Below are 19,416 nucleotides of genomic sequence, written 5' to 3' on the forward strand. Positions count from 1 at the left end.
TCATGAAACCTGCTGCCTAATGTGTCCTGGGGACTGTGTTTTCCTGCAAGAATAATACACAGAGCTCTAAGGCGATGGCCCCTGGACAAGGGTGAGAATCATAATTGTCGTGGAACCTCGTTCGCTCCTTAGGCAAGCGTTGATTCTGCCTCTGGTAAAACCTGTGTCTTTCCCTTTTCAGGATGGAGATCTCATCACACCAGTCTCACCTCCTGCAGCAGCTGAATGAGCAGCGCAGACAGGATGTGTTTTGCGACTGCAATATCCTCGTGGAAGGGAAGGTCTTCAAAGCCCATCGCAACGTGCTGTTTGCCAGTAGCGGCTATTTCAAGATGCTGCTTTCTCAGAACTCCAAGGAGACGAGCCAGCCAACCACCGCCACCTTCCAGGCCTTCTCCCCAGACACTTTCACGGTCATCCTGGACTTCGTCTATTCGGGCAGATTGTCTCTTACGGGGCAGAACGTCATAGAGGTGATGTCAGCCGCCAGCTTCCTTCAGATGACTGACGTCATTAGTGTGTGCAAGACTTTTATTAAATCTTCCCTGGACATCAGTGAGAAGGAAAAAGATCGCTATTTCAGCCTCTCAGATAAAGATGCGCATTCCAATGGTACAGAGCGGTCCTCTTTCTATAGCAGTGGCTGGCAAGAAGGAAGCAGTTCTCCACACACTCATCTAAGCCCAGAGCAAGCAGCAGGTGTGGTAGGTGGAAAACCTTGGAGTCAGTATAATTACCACCCAGTATCCCAAAGGAATACTCAGCCACCATTGACCAAGCACGAACAAAGGAAAGATGCCGTTAAAAAGAGCAAGCATTTGCGACTGTCACAGCCCTCTGACGTTGCTCATTTTAAGTCAAGCAAACGAGAAACCCAGACCTCCGATTCTGCCAGTCATGTTTCCCAGTCAGAAGAACAAGCACCAATTGATGCTGAACTGGATACTACTCCTGTTGGCTATCAGTACGGTCAAGGATCTGATGTCATATCCAGGAGTTTTTCAGGTACCCAAAAAGAGCCTAATACCTCTCAACCAGGTTCCATACTTCTCCACAGTGGTTTTTGAAAAGGTTGTGGCAAAATGGAATTAGAAGATAGCTAATTGAAAAGTAATTGAAAATCCATGCATAGCTGTTTCAGGTATATACTTTCCATGAACTTTTTAAGTAGCCATAAAATCAATTCTGGCTCAAAATACTCTCAAATTTAGATATTATCAGCAATTGAACCACGTAATTTTTTAAAAAGATTTATTTTATTTTATTTTATTTTATTTTATTTTATTTTATTTTATTTTATTTTATTTTATTTTATTTTATTTATTTGAAAGGCAGAATTGCAAAGAAGAGGCAGAGCATGATTTTCCATCCACTCCACAAATGGCCACAATGGCCAGGTCAAAGCCAGGAGCCAGAATTTTCTTCTGGGTTTCCCACATGGGTACAGGGACCCATGAACTTGGGCCATCCTCTGCTGATTTCCAGGCACATTAGCAGGTAGCTGGATCAAAAGTGGATCAGCTGGGCATGGTGGCACATCAAGCTACTCCTGTGTCCTGTGGCACTGGCATCCCATCTTTTTTCCTGATTTGTGTCCCAGCTGCTCTGTTTCCCATCCAGCTTCCTGCTTGTAGCCTCAGAAAGCAACAGAGAATGGATTAAGTCCTTGGGACCCTGTAGCCATGTGGAAGACCCGGAAGAAATTCCTGGCTCCCACCTCTGAATCACTGCAGCTCTGACCGCTGCTGTCATTTGGGGAGTGAACTACTGAATAGAAGATCTCTCTCTCTCTCTGTCTCCATCTTTCCCTGCAAAATGTGTCTTTTAAATAAAAAATAAACAGATCTTTTAAAAAAAGAGCAAGTGGATCAACTGGGACTTGAGCCAGCACTGATATGGAATGTCAGCATTGCAGGCGGCAACTTAAACAACCTGTGCACCAACACAGTGTACCAACACAGTGCACCAACACAGTGCACCAACACAGTGTACCAACACAGTGCACCAACACAGTGCACCAACACAGTGTACCAACACAGTGCACCAACACCGTGTACCAACACAGTGTACCAACACAGTGTACCAACACAGTGTACCAACACAGTGCACCAACACCGTGTACCAACACCGTGTACCAACACCGTGTACCAACACAGTGTACCAACACAGTGCACCAACACAGTGTACCAACACAGTGTACCAACACAGTGCACCAACACAGTGCACCAACACAGTGTACCAACACCGTGTACCAACACCGTGTACCAACACCGTGTACCAACACCGTGTACCAACACAGTGCACCAACACAGTGCACCAACACAGTGTACCAACACAGTGCACCAACACAGTGTACCAACACAGTGCACCAACACAGTGCGCCAACACAGTGCGCCAACACAGTGCGCCAACACAGTGCGCCAACACAGTGCGCCAACACAGTGCGCCAACACAGTGCACCAACACAGTGCACCAACACAGTGTACCAACACAGTGCACCAACACAGTGGCGACTTTTTTTTTAATTTCTTCTTTCGTAGTAAGTTTTATTTCATAAAACTTGAACTTAAACTTTTGTGATTTTTTTGTTTTATTTTTGATGATGTTTACTTAGTTGATCAGGGTAGGAAAGATTGAGAGTTAGGGAAAAGTGGGTATGATCATTCTTTCCAAATTTTCTATTGCCTCCTCCTGTTTCTGGGGAATCTAAATTAAAAACAACAATAGGTAAATGTAACAACAGTCAAAATAGCAGAGTACTGGGTCTGGGTCTGGCGCAGTATTCTAGTGGCTAAAGTCCTCACCTTGCATGCACCAGGATCCCATATAGGCGCTGGTTCATATCCTGCCTGCTCCACTTCCCTTCCAGCTCCCTGCTTGTAACCTGGGAAAGCAGGTGAGGACAGCCCAAAGCCTGCGGCCACTTGGAGAATAAACCAGTGAATGGAAGATCTTTCTTTCTGTCTCTCCTTCTCTCTGTAAATTTGATTTTGCAATAAAAATAAATAAATCTATAATAATAATAATAATAATAATAATAATAATAATAATAATAGAGTACTGAAGCTCAAGATCCATGATTTTCCAAACTTCTACATGTGGGTAATTGGATACTCATAAGAGTTTAGAGCTCTTTCCTAAATGGTCCAATGTAAAACACATGTATTTGCATCTTAGTTTTGTAAGTATTCCTTAAAGGAGAATGTTTATTGAGAAATATAGAACCTGAAAAATGTAATAAACAATCTCTAACACTGATTCTGTGATTCTACAGTGAACCAGTGTGCAACAGTATGAGATAAGATGTCTTACTTATGATGGTAGTGAAATAACGATGATATAGATTGATCATTTTAAAATAATATTGCTTGTGGACCTGGTACGATGGCTCAGTTGGCTAATCCTGCCCTTGCAAGTGCCAGCATCCCATATGGGCTCTGGTTCATGTCCCAGCTATTCCAGTCCCCATCAAGCTCCCTACTTGTAGCCTGGGAAAAGAGTAGAAGATGCTCCAAGTATAAGTCCTTGGGATCCTGCATGCACGTGGGAGTATTGTAGCCATTTGGGGAGTGAATAGTAGTTGAAAGATCTTTCTGTGTCTCTCCATCTCTCTTTTTTTAAGATTTATTTATTTTTATTGGAAAGGCAGATATACAGAGAGGAGGAGAGACAGAGGAAAATCCTCTCTCTGATGTTTCACTCCCCAAGCAGCCGCAACAGCTGGAGCTGAGCCAATCCGAAGCCAGGAGCCAGGAGCTCTTCTGGGTCTCCCACGCAGGTGCAGGGTCCTAAGGCTTTGGGCCACCCTCGACTGCTTTCCCAGGCCACAAGCAGGGAGATGGATGGGAAGTGGGGCGCCGGAATTAGAACTGGATCCCATATGGGATCCCGGTGCATTCAAGGCAAGGACTATAGCCATTAGGCTATCGTGCCTGGCCCTGTGTCTCTCCATCTTTCTGTAAATCTGCCTTTCCAACAAAAATGAATGAACATTTTAAAATAAATAAAGAATAATTGCTGTCAGGACCACTGGCATGGCAGGTTAAGATGCCACTTTGACACTGGCATCCTGTATGAGTGCCAGTCAAGTCCCATTCACTCCATTTCTAATACAGCTCCGTGCTAAAGTCCTGGAAAAAGGATCAGAGGTGACCCATTTGTTTGGGCCCCTGTTATCCATGTGGGAGACCTGAAAAAACTGAAGCCGTATGAAGTCATGTCGTGGTCTAGATCCTGCTTGAGTCCTGGTGAGCTCTGCGCCTGACCAAGATAGACAGAAATCACAGCAAAAATGAGAAATCCTTGGTATTTTTTTTAAAGATTTATGTATTTTTATTTGAAAAGTAGAGTTGCCAAGGAAGACACGGAGATCTTCCATCAGCTGGTTCACTCCCCGAATGGCTGCAACAGCCAGAGCTTGGCCTGAGAAGCCAGGAGCTTCTTCTGGATCTCCCACCTGGGTGCAGGTGCCCTGCTGCTTTACAGCACAAGGCCCCTCGTTACATTTTAAAACCACAAAATGGTTATTTATTTACTTTTTTAATTTGGGCTCCTTTTATAATTCTAGATTATTTAAATGTAACTTCTGGAACAAACTGCTTAATTTAATGGCTCTTAAATTCATGATATTTGCTTCCAATCACAATACAATCATATGTGAGTTTTAAAGGCTAATATGGAAGATCCTTGAAATTTTTTTCATCTTCAGAAACAGTATTGCCAATGTATAAAAAATAAAGGCAAGGAAATAGAAACATGAAGAAAATATCTTAATTAAAACTAGGGGGGAGGTGTTGCACTGTAGGATAAGATGCCGTTTGTGACATTCACATCTCATGTCACAGTGCCTGGAATGAAACTGGGTCATTCTTCTTTAAAAAAAAAAAATTAATGGAAAGACAGATCTAAACAGTGAAAGATCTTCCATCTGCTGGTTCATTCCCCAAGTGCCACAATGGCCAGAGCTGAGCTGACCTGAAGCCAGGAGCCAGGAGTTCTCCTGGCTTGCACATGGGTGCAGGGTCCATCCTCCACTACTTTCCCAGACCATAAGCAGGGAGCTGGATGGAAAGCAGAGCCAAGACACAAACCAGCGCTTATATGGGATCCTGGTGCATGCAAGATGAGGATTTAGTGACTAGGCTATCACGCCAGGCCCGAGACCTAGCTATTCTGACCCAGCATCCTGCTTAAGCTCCTTGGAAACAGCAGATGATGGCCGAAGTGCTTGGGCTCTGGCCACTCCCGTGGGACACCCAGTGAAGTTGCTGGCTGCAGACATCATAGCCCTGGCTATTACAGCCACCTGAAGGGTAAACCAGATGTCTCTTCCTCTCTGGTTTTCATTCTGTCTTTCAAATAAATTATTTTTTTTCTGACTATTAATGCTTTTATGTTAGATAATATCTCCAGTCCTAAGATTTAGTATTAGTTTGCAAAAATACTTTTTTTTATTGGAAAAGCAGAGAGAAAAATCATTCATCTGCTGGTTCACTCCCCAAGTGGCCGCAACGGCTGGAGTTGTGTTTATCTGAGCTTCTTCCAGTTCTCCCACATGGGTGCAGGGTCTCAAGGCTTTGGGCCATCCTCCGCTGCATTCCCACACCATAAACAGGGAGCTGGATGGGAAGCTTAGCAGCCGAGACATGAACCGGCACCCACATGGGATCCTGGTTCTTTTAAGGGAGGATGCACCAATTGAGCCATTGGATTGTGCTCCTAGTAGTACCTTTTTTGCATTTAAAATCAGCTGTCCCTACTGCATTAGGTAAACAGGTAAGTATGGAGATCAGAATTCACCAGACTTAACATGAAAAACTAAAGTAAAACCCTGGATTCCCGGACAACCTTATCTTAAGTACCTGTCTCCTCCTTTTTCTCCTTCCTTACCAAAATTGGCCAAGAATCCGACTCCTTTTGGATTCTTCCTGTGGTTAGAGGAGTTCCTTTGAGGGTTCCAGTGACTTAACTGAACTGTCTCCTGACAGATGACCTGCCCCGGATGCGGTTCAAGTGCTCCTACTGCACTCACGTGGTCAAGCGGAAAGCGGACCTCAAGCGCCACCTTCGCTGCCACACAGGGGAGAGGCCCTATCCATGCCAAGCTTGTGGGAAAAGATTCAGCCGGCTGGACCATCTGAGTAGCCATTTTCGAACAGTGCGTATGCAGTTTGTCTTCATTGCATTTTTTTAGAAACACATCCATTCATCTGCCTTAGGATAATCTAGCTTTCTTAGTGATCGCTTTTCATACGACCCTGGATACTTGCCTTGCACATAGCATATCTCATGTGTGTATATGAATATGACATAGGTATTCTAAGTTCTCCTTTGAGACCCTGAAGTCAGGAATAGTTTCTCAATGATAAATCATTTTGTTTCCATTTTAATTCACACAAAACCTACTGGATTCTTAGGTATTGATCTGTTCAGAGCCATAGCTACACAGGTTTTAGTCTAGGTCAGCATCTATTAGGAATTTTTTTTTTTAAGATTTATTTATGGGGCCCGGCGGCGTGGCCTAGCGGCTAAAGTCCTCGCCTTGAACGCACCGGGATCCCATATGGGCGCTGGTTCTAATCCCGGCAGCTCCACTTCCCATCCAGCTCCCTGCTTGTGGCCTGGGAAAGCAGTCGAGGACGGCCCAAGGCTTTGGGACCCTGCACCTGCGTGGGAAACCCGGAAGAGGTTCCTGGTTCCTGGCATCGGATCGGCGTGCACCGGCCCGTTGCAGCTCACTTGGGGAGTGAATCATTGGAGGGAAGATCTTCCTCTGTGTCTCTGCTCTTCTCTGTATATTGCTCTTCTCTGTATATCCAGCTTTCCAATAACAATAAAATCTTTTAAAAAAAAAGATTTATTTATTTTCAAAGTCAGTTACAGAAAGAGAGTGCGAGACACAGAAAGATCTCCTATCCACTGGTTCATTCTCCAGATGGCCGCAGTATCCAGAGGTGGGCCAGGCCAAAGTGTGAGCCAGGAGAATCATCCAGGTCTCCCACAGAGGTAGCAGGGCCCAAATACATGGACTGTTATCCTCTGCTTTTCCCAGACCATTAGCATAGAGCTGGATCAGAAGTGGAGCAGCAAGGACACAAAGTAGCACCCATATGGGAAGCTGGCATCCCAGGCAGTGGCTTTATTGGCTCTGCCACAGGGCCACCAACCCCTACCATCTTTCTCATTCTGATTGCATCTCATTCCGGTTGCTGCTCTCTGGCTTTTCTCCACTGCATCCGTCCTGGTTTCTCTCATGTTTTTCTCCAGTCCCCTTGGGGAAGGGACTTTTGATGAGCCATTGAGCTACTCCTCTCCCGACTGTCAGCCGTCAGACAAGCTTCAGGGTGTTTGCTACTCAGTGCCCTGGTGGTTTTGTTTTGCTGTGCACCTTGCTGCAAAATGTTTTCCAAAATCTGTCCTATTGATAAGAATTATTTTAGTGGTGTTTCATGCACTGATTTACAGTTACTAATAGAATAAACACATATTGAGCAGCTACCATGGGCCAGATCCTTTTCTATGTGATAGGTCTATGGTAGTGAGCCTAGAAGACAAACTCTCTGCCTTTGCTGATGTCATAAAACTGGTGGGTTTTTTTGAAATCTATTTATGTTTTTATTGGAAAGGAAGATTTAAAGATAGAAGGACAGAGAGAAAGATCTTCCATCCACTGGTACATTCCCCAAATAGCCTCAATGACTGGAACTTAGCCAATGCAAAGCTAGGAGCCAGGAGCTTCCTCCAAGTCTCCCCTGTGGGTACAGGGGCCCAAGGACATGATGCATCCTCCACTGTTTTCCCAGGCCACAAGCAAGGAGCTGTATCAGAAGTGGAGCAGTCAGGACATGAACCAGTGGCCACATGGGATTCCAGTGCCTCAGGGTAGAGGATTGTCCTACTAAGCTATTGTGCCAGCACCAAAGATAGACTTTTTAACAATAATTTGGCAGTAAGAATTACAGAGAGAGGGAGATAGAAAGATCTTCCATATGCTGGTTCATCCCCCAGGTGGCTGCAATGGTCAGGATTGGACCAGACCAAAGCCAGAAGCCAAGAGCTTCTTCCAGGTCTTTCATATGGGTGGCAGGAGCCCAAACATTTGGGACATCTTCTGCTGCATTTCCCAGACTAGTATTAGTAAGGAATTAGATTAGAAATGGAGCAACTGAGGCAGGAACCTGAGGTTCCTGAGGTTCCTGAGGTTCCTGAGGTTGGGATTGATTCCTGCCTCTGCTTCTGATTCAGCTTCCTGCTAATGCATCCTGGGGGAAGCAGGTAAAGGCTCAGGTACTTAGATCCCTCCTACTCTTTTGAGAGTCCTGGATGAAGTTCCTGGGTCCTGACTTTGGCCTGGCCAAGCCCCAACTGTTGTAGGCATTTGGGGAGTGAACCAGCAAGTGGAAAATTGGAAGTACTCTCACTCATTCTTTCTCTACCTTTCAAGCATATAAAAAATAATACTTCAAAAAATAAGAAAATAGTAATGGACCTGGCACAGTAGCCTAATGGCTAAAGTCCTCACTTCGCAAGCACCGGGATCCCATGTGGGTGCTGGTTCATGTCCCAGCAGCCCCGCTTGCCATCCAGCTCCCTGCTTGTGGCCTGGGAAAGCAACCGAGGACGACCCAAGGCCTTGGGACCCTGTACCCACGTGGGAGACCAATTCTCCTGGTTCCTAGCTTTGGATCAGCTCATCTCCAGCCATTTTAGCCACTTGGGGGGTAAAGCAGCAGATGGAAGATCTTTGTCTCTATTAATCTGACTTTTGAATAAAAATAAATTAATTAAAAAAAAATAGGGATGGGCCCAGCGCCATGGCCTAACAGCTAAAGTCCTCACCTGGAACGCCCCGGGATCCCATATGGGCACCGGTTCTAATCCCGGCAGCTTCACTTCCCATCCAGCTCCCTGCTTGTGGCCTGGGAAAGCAGTCGAGGACAGCCCATTGCCTTGGGACCCTGCACCTGCGTGTGGGAGACCTGGAAGAAGAGGTTCCTGGTTCCCGGTTTCAGATCGGCACAGCACCGGCCGTTGCGGCTCACTTGGGGAGTGAATCATTGGATGGAAGATCTTCCTGTCTGTCTCTCCTCCTCTCTGTGTATCTGACTTTGTAATAAAAATAAATCTTTAAAAAATAATAATAATAAATAAATAAATCTTTTAAAAAATAGGGGTAAAAGTAAGAGCACAATATGTAACAGAGAGAGGGGAGAGACAGAGTAAAAGAGAAAGAGAGTGACCGTTCATCTACTGATTGCCCTCACCAAATGTTCATAGTAGTTGGGTCTGGGCCAGGCCAAAGCTAAGAACCCAGGCGATTCCATCCTTGTCTTCCACGGGGATGGAAGGAACTCAGGTACTCGACCCATCACTGTTGTCTCCCACAGTGTAAATCGGCAGGAAGCTGGGATTGGAAGCACAGCCAGGACTCAAGTGTAGGCCCTTTGACATGGGATAGGGCCGTCCAAGAAGCATTATGGCCCCTCCACGAAGCATGTGCCCTATGGTCCTCTTTCTATCAGACCATATGTTAATAAAGATGACGAGTGATCCTTTAATCCATAAATACTGACAAGGGCCAGCCAGTGTTGTGACTCAGAAGTTTAAGTCCCTAGCTGAGATACCAGCATCCCATGTGAGTGCCAGTTCAAGTCTCAGCTGTTCCACTTCAAGTCCAGTTCTCTGCTAATGCAGCTAGGAAAGTAGCAAAAGATGGCTCATGTGTTAGGAAACCCAGATAGAATTCCAGGCTCTTGGCTTAGAATTGGCCCAGCCTCACTTGATGCAGCCATTTGGGAAGTGAACTGGTGATAGGTTTTGCTCTCTGTTTGCGACTTTTTCATAAATATTTGTTGCAAATGATGATTTCAGATAATATATTTTCTTTCTCTGATGAAATAAGAAAATTCTCCCTCCCTTGCAAGCAAGAGATTTTTTTTTCCCCTCAGATGAAGTCCTTAGCACAGTAGTACATGGTATACAGAGAAAGTATTTGTAATTATTATTGTCTTGGGAATGTAACCATTGGGTACTTCATATATCCAAATACTATTGGGTTGGGACTGGCACTGTGACCTAGAAGGCTGAGCTTCTGCCTGTGGCACCAGCATCCCATATGGGTGCTGGTTTGAGTCCCAGTTGCTCCACTTCCAGTCCATCTGCTAGGTTATGACCTGTAAATGCAGTGGAAGATGGCTCAAGTCCTTGGGCCCCTGCACCCATGTGGAAGCCCCAGAAGATGCTTCTGGCTTCTGGCTTTGCATCAGCTTAGCTCTGGCTGTTGTGGCAGTTTGAGGAATGAACCAGTAAATGGACAATACTTTTCCTTCTCTTCTCTCTCTGTAACTCTGACCTTTAACATAAAAATAAATCTCTTTTTAAAAACTGTTGGACTAAAGGTTATATGAAATTACATAGTCTATAATATTAATGATAAAATCACAGACCAGTATTGTGACACTGGCGTTCCAAAGCTTGGTGCCAGCTCAAGTCCCTGCTGCTCTCATTCTATCCAGTTCCCTGCTAACGCAGCTGAGAATCCCTTCCACCCCTGTGGGAGATGAGGATATTGTTCCTGGCTTCTGGCTCTGGCCTTACCTAGGCATGACTGTTACAGCCCTCTGGGAAGTGAACAAGCAGATGGGAGATTTCTCTTTATCTCTAAGCCGTTCAAATAGATAAATTAATAAATCTTTTGAAAATAAATAATAAAACCACTATAACCATTATGTAAGTGAGGGTGATGTTTAATATTTCTGTGACATGTTTATAAAACCTGTTATCTTTCCACTGCTGCAAGGCAGTGAAAGAGTCCTCGGCCTCCTCCAGGACCCAAGAGAGCTCTTTCCTCAGGGTAAGTCCACCATGAGGGAACTTGGGTTCCTAGCTCTGCCCAGCTGCTAATATCTTGTGGCTGGGTGAGTTTGGGAGGGGTTCGGGCCTTGGGTGTGGGGGCAAGTGCCGCTCCTCACAGTGTGGCGGCTGTGGGGGGGTGCCCCTGCCGGGTCGGACCAAATGCTGGGGGCTCACGCCAAAGACACTGCCGCAAGGCAGTGAAAGAGTCCTCGGCCTCCTCCAGGGCGGCCAGTGCACCATGTGGTGCCAGGCTTTGCCTGCTGGCCGCCTGGCGGCAAACTCTGGGTTTTTTTTGTTTGATTGTTTTTGTTTTTTTTAGATTTTATTCATTTTATTACAGCCAGATATACACAGAGGAGGAGAGACAGAGAGGAAGATCCTCCGTCTGATGATTCACTCCCCAAGTGAGCGCAACGACCGGTGCTGCGCCGATCCGAAGCTGGGAACCTGGAACCCCTTCCAGGTCTCCCACGTAGGTGCAGGGTCCCAATGCATTGGGCCGCCTTCGACTGCTTTCCCAGGCCACAAGCAGGGAGCTGGATGGGAAGTGGAGCTGCCGGGATCAGAACCGGCGCCCATATGGGATCCTGGGGCTTTCAAGGCGAGGACTTTAGCTGCTAGGCCACGCTGCCAGGCCCTGGGGTTTTTTAAGATATGTTTGCTGCCTGGGGATACCCATGACTAAGTCCAATTTTAGTGTATGTGAGTAGTGAATCTTGGGTGATTCCCTGAGACAGGGTCATGGAAGTTTTAGGCATGCGTGGGGACTGAGACCTGGTGGTTTGGAGGGAAGTACCCAGCAGACAATTACGGTTAGTCAGATACACCAACCCAATTCGGAATACAGAAATGGCCTGTTTGCCTAGAACATCACTGATCGTCACACACCAGCCCACACCAATGCTATGGATGGGGGCCTCTTTGGCAGTAATGGGTACCATTACCCAACTGTTTGGTGGAGTGGTCACATTTGGCAGGGTCAAGACTCTATCCAGCATGCGAGAGAACTTGGTCTGGGGGTAGACTCTATGGGGTTGTGCGGGCCCAACCCTGTGGAAATACAAGTTCCCCTGGTTAGCTCGCAAGCTGGGGTTGGGATGGACTAAGCTAGATGTGACCATGCCACCTGCCATCACACACGGGTGCAGGAACCCAAAACAGTCAGTGCAGGTCAAGGCAGCAGCACCTGAAAGTGCATCCATTAACAGGATGTGGGGTGGGCCATGCTGCCACTGGAAGGAAACAGAATGGGCAGGACTAAACAAACCTTAACTCACAAGAAACAACAGAAATCAGGTTGGAGCACAGGTCATGCCAAGTAGGTCCTTGCACCTACTGATCTGCATAAGACAGGGATGCTAAGCCACAGCGTCTAAGGGAACAGGACAAGAGAGGGGCTCTACCAAGTTGAATCAGAGCAACCACTGGCCTTCACGAGACCTAAGGCTGGTAACAGGCCCGGCTGGGCAGCTAATGGGATACTCTAGCTGGGTTGAGTTTCCCACCAATGAGCGCATGGGCTGTAAATGGGGCTGCGTTCCGATCAGGATACGAGTGTAATCCCACTTGGCACAAGTGTGGACTGGGAATGGAAGCACCAAGCCGGGCCAGACTCCAACACCATCTGGTGCTCTGCAGGACCAGGGGAAACGTATGACAGACTAGGCTAGGTCTCAGCTCTTCCTGAACCATGTGTAAGCTGTATGGGGGTATGGAAGAGCCATGGCTGGGTTGAAACATCCAACAATAAGAACCAGATTGGGTTGAAGAACAGTCAGGAAACATCACTGTTCCTGCTAGGACAGGAGGTGAACTGACCAGGGCTGGCTCATGGACCCACTGGTATGCGCAAAACCTGGCACTGGGAGAGTTTCTGATGGAGGAGCCTGGGCAACTCCTCTGGCAGGACACGGTTCCTGCAGGTAAGCGCAAGAAGCACAATAGGAAACAGCCCAGAACAGGCTACGGAAATTATCCTACTGGTATACACATGGCATGGATTGGGGGCAGACCAGGCTAAACCTGTTTACATCACCTGCTGGTGAGTCCGAGCGCCAGAACAGAGTGTGAGTCGAGCCAGGTTCGGTTGCGACACATACTAGTACACAATAAGGAATGCCAAGGTGAGATGAGCCGTACCAGATGTGGTTGCAGCGCCCAAACAGCACATGTGATAATCGGGGGAGGAGGCAAAGCTGACAGGGGAATGTGGGCTCCCCTGCTGGACAACTACTTCCATTGGAAAGCGTGAGTCGGGATGGGGGCAGATCAGAATAGGTAGGGCTGTTACACCTGTGGGCCTCATGTGGGCTAGATAAGGGAAGGGCCACGGTGGGCTGACTGTTCCAACTGGTGCAAGCAAAAACTAGAGTGGGTGAGGGTTGGTTGGGCTAGCCGCAGTACTAGCTGGCAGAGGCTGGCACTTGGAGCTAATGCTGTCAAGTCTAATGCCAGAACTACCTGGAGAGTGCATAATCTGGGAGTGAGTGTGGCCTAGAAGGGAAATACTGGACACCTCCTTTGGGGCTACCACTCTCATTGGACAGCACGAACACCAGGACAGGGGTAGGGGTGGCTGGACAGAAGAGTACCTGCCAGTAGGTGTGTGGGCTGGATAGTAGGTTGGTTGGGTTGAGCTGGGCTTCAATGCCCATCGGCACATGCGAGAGCTAAACAGGATGTGGGACAGACTTGACAAGCCTGCGGTGTGTACTGGCAACCATGGGAACCGGGGTAGGGGGCAGAACTGGTGGGGGTTATGGGGAGTTGCCCCAACTAGGCTGCAGCTCCAACCGGTTTGCGTGAGGACCAAGTATGAAGTGGGCAGGATCGAACTGGACTACAACACTTGTTGGTTCACAAGGAAGACAGGGCTGGAAACAGAACGAACCCAGTAATCCCAACGACCAGCATGAGCATAAGCTGATTGGTGTGACGGATGGTGTCGGACTCTGTACTAGCAAACTTGTGCAAGAATCAGGCCCAGGATCATCTCAGACGAAGTTTCTTTGGAGATCCCTCCAACTGAGCTGCTGATCTTAGAACCCCAACCATGAAGAGACTGTTAGCCAGTGGATTCTGAATAGGGTTCATTGCGATTGGAACTGAGATATTGGCAGCAATCCAGAACTGATGAACTGTATGAGCAGGACCCTCAGAGCGTGCCTCCCGTTGGGGATCTGGGATGGGTGGGAGGTTGGGTGGGGCTTTTCCCTTTTTTTTTTTCCCCTGACCCCAGATACAGGGTAAAATGATATTGCTGTGGAAACAATGGTATTACCCACTTTCACCCTGTAGCCCTTGACACTTTGTTCCCTAATTAACTAAGTAAGATCATTAAAAAAAAAAAATCTAAAAAAAAACCCTATGATCTTTCTGTAATAATTAGATGTTGAGTTTAATGCACAGCTTTGAACAGCTTAAATTTGTACTGATACCTGATGTATCAAACTCCTGCTTTTGAAAAGTCCTTTTTGTTTTTTTAACTCCTATTTCGATTTCCGCACAGATCCACCAGGCCTGCAAACTCATCTGCAGAAAATGCAAGCGCCATGTGACTGAAGTGACAGGACAGGTGGTGCAGGAAGGAACCCGGCGTTACAGACTGTGTAATGAGTGCCTGGCTGACGTGGGCATAGACAGCCTCCCCCTGGATCTGGAGGCGGAGCAGCATCTCATGTCCACGGCAGAGGGAGAGAAGGAAGCCAGGTGGCACCTGGGCGAAGAGGAGAACAAGTCCTATGTGGAGATCGTGGAGGATGGGTCGGCAGATCTGGTCATCCAGCAGGTTGATGATAGTGAAGAAGAAGAGGAAGAAAAGGAAGTCAAGCCCAATATTAGGTAGCCATCGTGGGCTCCAACAGAGCTGGGCATGTGTGCCACCACACCGACTCTGTGTATCTCTCTCTTCCCAGGGTCAGAGTGGAGTGAACAAGTATATCTCACTGACTTCAAAAGGAATGATCTGATGATGTAACTTGCATGCTTTCTGAACAGGCCGTTGTATCCATTCTGAACTTTGTTGCCCTGCAATATGTTGCTGCACTGAGAAGAAAGACCTAGTTTGAGTTGGCATGGTGGATGATGGGTTAGCCTCTTACTTTTATACTCCTTTTACTTTTATCACAAAGATAGCTTTTTTTCATTTGTTATTGGAAGATCCATTAAGCAAACTTTTTTAAAGAAAATATTTTCAATAAGTGTATCATACCTGGGTTTCATGTAACATAACTTCAGGGTATTTCAGAAACATATATCACATCAAGGCTGAATTCTACAGGGAGCCAGGTAAGAGCATCTGGCAGCCCACCTGCCTCAACTAGTATGTTTTCCTGTTAGTATCAGATTCGAAACAATAAAGCATTATTCCAGTATCCTAAATCTTTTAGGATTATGGCAGAAGATCTAAAATGTCCTGTATCACACATATTTGAATTATTGTCATGAAGTTAAAAATTATTGTGATATGGACAGTATCATTGGGAACAAAAAAAAGCGGAAGTTGACCACACATTGTATACACATGTCACTTTGCTAAATCCAGAAACCAATACCTGGAGTTTTGCCTTTCAAAACTCCAGGTAGCTTGTGAGGATCTGTCTGATATTTCCCTTCCTCTCCAGAGGGGGGAAAGATTCATACTAGTTTCTAAGCATAGTTTTTGACATTTGTGCAGTACTCTGTTATTTATGAAGTACTAGTACTCTCGTGTATTTTCAGTTATCAGTGAGGTAGATATCCTCTGATTTACAAACAAAAAGTTGAAGTCAGAAGGTTTAAGCAGCAAAATTGATGGCTAGACAGATTCTGGGTTTTTTGAGATTTGTGTGTTTATTTGGAAGGCAGGATTACCAGGAGAGGGAGATTCAGAGATCTTCCATCCACTGGTTCAATTCGCAATGGCCACAGTAGCCAAGGCTGCACCAGGCTAAAACCAGGAGTCAGGAACACCTTCCCACATGGGTGTCAGGGGCCCAAGGACACAGGTGATTTAGCAGGAAGCAGGATCAGAACTGCAACAGCCAGGACTTGAACCACCACCCTTAAAGAATATTAGCAGGATGGGCTCTGGCTTAATCTATTGTGCCACGTGCAAGCCCGAAGCAGTTTCTGATTTTAAATAATCCTTTTTCAAATGTCTATCCATGAATATCTCCTAAAATGGCAAAGAATTAAAGTCACAAATCTGCAATAATTACAAAAATAAGCCAACCTGAATTATAAAGTCAGAAAGAATTTATTCATAAACAACATATAATTTCTGATCTAGAGTTATTCAGATATTGTTAAGTAATGTTCCTCTACCTACTGATACATATTACATGACATTATTTATATGTTAACTTTAAATATAAAACTGTTTGAATAAATTATTCTTTAAAATACATTAAGCATTTTTGCTTATTTTTCTTTTCCAAATCAACTTTTTCCTTGGGATATAAAGTTAAGTTTAAACTCCTCCCCTGTGTGAATTATGAAACATTCCAAAATTACAGCTAAATTGGAAAGGTATTATATATTTCTAAAGATGGCAAAGTACCAAGAATGAACTTCATGAACGTCTCTGCAAGTTATTGCAATGAATTTGACATAATTTGTGATAGAGACTCCCTACCCTGTATTAATCTGTACCTTGCAATGTCACAGCATACCTCAAAAGGACACCTTTGTTGTTAGTATTTTCTCTTATTAGTCTGAATTGGTCTAAAATGGTTAATATTGTTTTAAATTTTATTGTAAATAGATGAATAACCACTGACTTACAATACTGCAAGGACTTTTTCTCAGGTTGCCCTCAGTGCCACGTTTCCAAGTTGTCTCAAGCCTGCCTGGTATGATTTGAGTTCATTGTTCTCCCAACACGACCATTCCCTAAATCAGGATTCTGAATTAAGCTGTGTCCAAATAATGGAGGAAATATTTGCCATTCTGCAGTCCTACTAGAGTGATACACCTTTCAAAATTATAATTTGATTTTTAATTGTCAGGACCACCTGATTCGAGCTTTATTCATGGAAATCAAGTGGTGCTTGCACGTGTGGTTTCTGATGCTCTGGGTTATCTGGATGTTTTTATGCGTCCTCTGCATGCAAACTACGCATACATCAACATGAGTATCAGCAAAGTCTGCTGAACTCGATGCCAAACTGGCTCTTGTAATTACCTTTTCAGAACTTCCTTGTAATTGTTGACACAACAAAGTATCCAGCAGTCCCTACAAGACAGCCAGACAGCCATGTGTTTTACCATGCTACCATCATCAAAGAGTACTTGAAGATGTACTTGTACGTTGTAAATAATGACTCCGGTCATCATGTCATGTCTAAGACTTGAGAAACCAGTTATTGTCTACTGATGATTCCTGAAAAGATAGAATTCTTTGACTTGTGATTGTGGGAAAAGTGCAGCCTATTGGGTATAATCTGTTTAAATAAGCTTCATTTATGCAAAAGCATTTTTTGTTTGTTTCTTCATTTACATCAAGGATATAATAGTTGTTGGTTAGACCAAATTTTGTTCCTACAGAATGCTTTTTTTATCAGCTTCGGAATACCCTTCTGACTCTGTGGTCCTCAAGAGAATGGGGCAGTGTGATGAAGTTTTACAAAAAGAAAGCACTGTGCAGCCTCGCCTGGTCTCGGGAGGAGGCAACATGGACAGTCAGCAGCTGAAGGGATTCTTTGTTAGCCCCAAAAGTCTTCAAATGATTGTTCAACATCCAAGAGATAAACTGTAAAATCAGAGCTGCCCTGGATCAGGCTGTCCCCAGATACTTCCACAGGACTTTGAAAACCAGGGAACTAGCCACCCTAAGTTCCTTCTGAGAGTTTCAGGAGTCTCCCGCCTGGGCCTGCACTGGCAAGTGGATAACCAAAGGTGAGGGAATCATGCCCTTAGCATAAGATGTTCCTTCTGTAGTTATCAAGCTGTCCAGACCTTTGGAGAAATAATTTTTTCACATTTTGATTAAGAAGTGCAATTGCCATAATCATGTTGCTGCTTTTTACGTGGCCAAACTGCTGCTCAGTGGGTGAAAACACTTCGGTGGCTTCATTATTTATGTGCTTAGAAATCAGTTCCTGAAAGTCATTTGCCAAGTTGTGCTAAGAAATGCTGAAATTTCCACTTAGGTTGATTTTAGAAGATAAAGTTTCCAGTCCTACAGCTAATAGTATGGACAATCACTAAAGCAGTAGAGTTTCATAAGATATACCTAACTGGGATAGCTCACAATAATAATAGGAGCAGGACCACCAAGCTGGACATTGTTAATGGAAGGTTGTGTGTTACACTAGAATAAGTTTGATATTACTACTTATCATTCATATAGCACTTTATATTTGCAAAGTATTTAATCATTTTCTGTTGTTCATTACATCTCTGTGGAATAGTTATCCCAAGTGAGAGTTAAAGAAATTGAGGCACAAAAATGTAAATCATTCTACCTAAGAAAGCCCAGGGAAACAGCAGTGAAGTAGGAAGTAAAATATGAGATATTCTGAATTTTATAATGTAAGCTGAATTCATTGAGGATTATTGTGTATGATTTTGTTTTATAAAATGATTTTATACAAGTAACAGTCAATTGTCTCAAGCATTCTTTATGGCTAAATGCTATACAAAATAAATGTTACATAAATGTTGTGATTTTAGTTACAAGAGTTTTAATGATAAAACTCAGGTAATCACAGAAATGAAAGCTGTATTATACACTGTGGTGCAGAGTGAATTTTTTTTTTGACACAGGAATTTCTTAACTATCCATGCTAGGGCCTGGCACAATGGCTCAGTGGCTAAATCCTCACCTTGCAAGCATCGGGATCCATATAGGTGCCGGTGCGTGTCCTTGCTGCTCCGCTTCCCACCAAGCTCACTGCTTATGGCAGGAGAGGATGGCCCAAAGCCTTGGGACCCTGCATCCATGTGAGAGACCCAGGAGAAACTGCTATCACCTGCCTTCAGATCAGCACAGCTCCGGCTGTTGCGGCCATTTAGGGAGTGAACCTGTGGACAGAAGCTCTTTCTCTCCTTCTCTCTGTAAATCTGCCATTCCAATAAAAATAAATAAAGCTTTTTAAAAAAAAAGCTATCTACTCTAAAGGAGACATTAATATACCAAAAAAACTAAAATCCACAGAGAATCTATAAACTTTACTTTCAAATATGTCAGCCATCTCCCCGGAAGACTGCATTAATGCCAGCAACAATCAACTATGAGCCTAATGTTACTAGGTAATAAGTGTACAGAGCAAGAGAAGCAGAGGGACTCTTGGAAAACAATTACTCTGAAATTACGTCAGTAGCACAACCAGCACTTTGCTTTTTCTTTCACATCAGCAGAAACAATTGCATACCTGTCTTATCGCACTGCAACCGTTGGTGCAGTGCCAGTTGCTGTCCGCCTTCCGTCTTGATGAGTCAGTGGGTAAGCAGGGTTATACTGAAGATAGCTGAGAGAGTACCTCTTGGATTGTCCTGTTTGACTCTGATTTCTAGAGCCACAATTCCATCCCATTGTACCTGATTTCCCATTGAGAAAAATCTTTTCATTTCTTACTGATA

The 19,416-nt window shown here is 44.9% G+C and overlaps 1 protein-coding gene across 3 annotated transcripts in view; it reads left to right on the top strand.

The window, feature by feature from the left end:
* Positions 1-15,142, top strand: part of ZBTB8A (zinc finger and BTB domain containing 8A) — a 61,451-nt gene extending 46,309 nt beyond the window's left edge. For all 3 annotated transcript variants that reach the window (XM_004591614.2, XM_058678361.1, XM_058678364.1), the window contains 3 exons: positions 182-1,005; positions 5,988-6,157; positions 14,363-15,142. In XM_004591614.2, coding sequence (XP_004591671.2) covers positions 183-1,005; positions 5,988-6,157; positions 14,363-14,698 — 1,329 coding nt within the window. In that variant the 5' untranslated portion in view covers position 182 and the 3' untranslated portion in view covers positions 14,699-15,142. The remainder of the gene's footprint in view (positions 1-181; positions 1,006-5,987; positions 6,158-14,362) is intronic.
* Positions 15,143-19,416: the final 4,274 nt, after the last annotated feature.

The sequence above is a fragment of the Ochotona princeps genome, chromosome 2 (genome assembly GCF_030435755.1).
Source record: "Ochotona princeps isolate mOchPri1 chromosome 2, mOchPri1.hap1, whole genome shotgun sequence".
NCBI lineage: Eukaryota > Metazoa > Chordata > Mammalia > Lagomorpha > Ochotonidae > Ochotona > Ochotona princeps.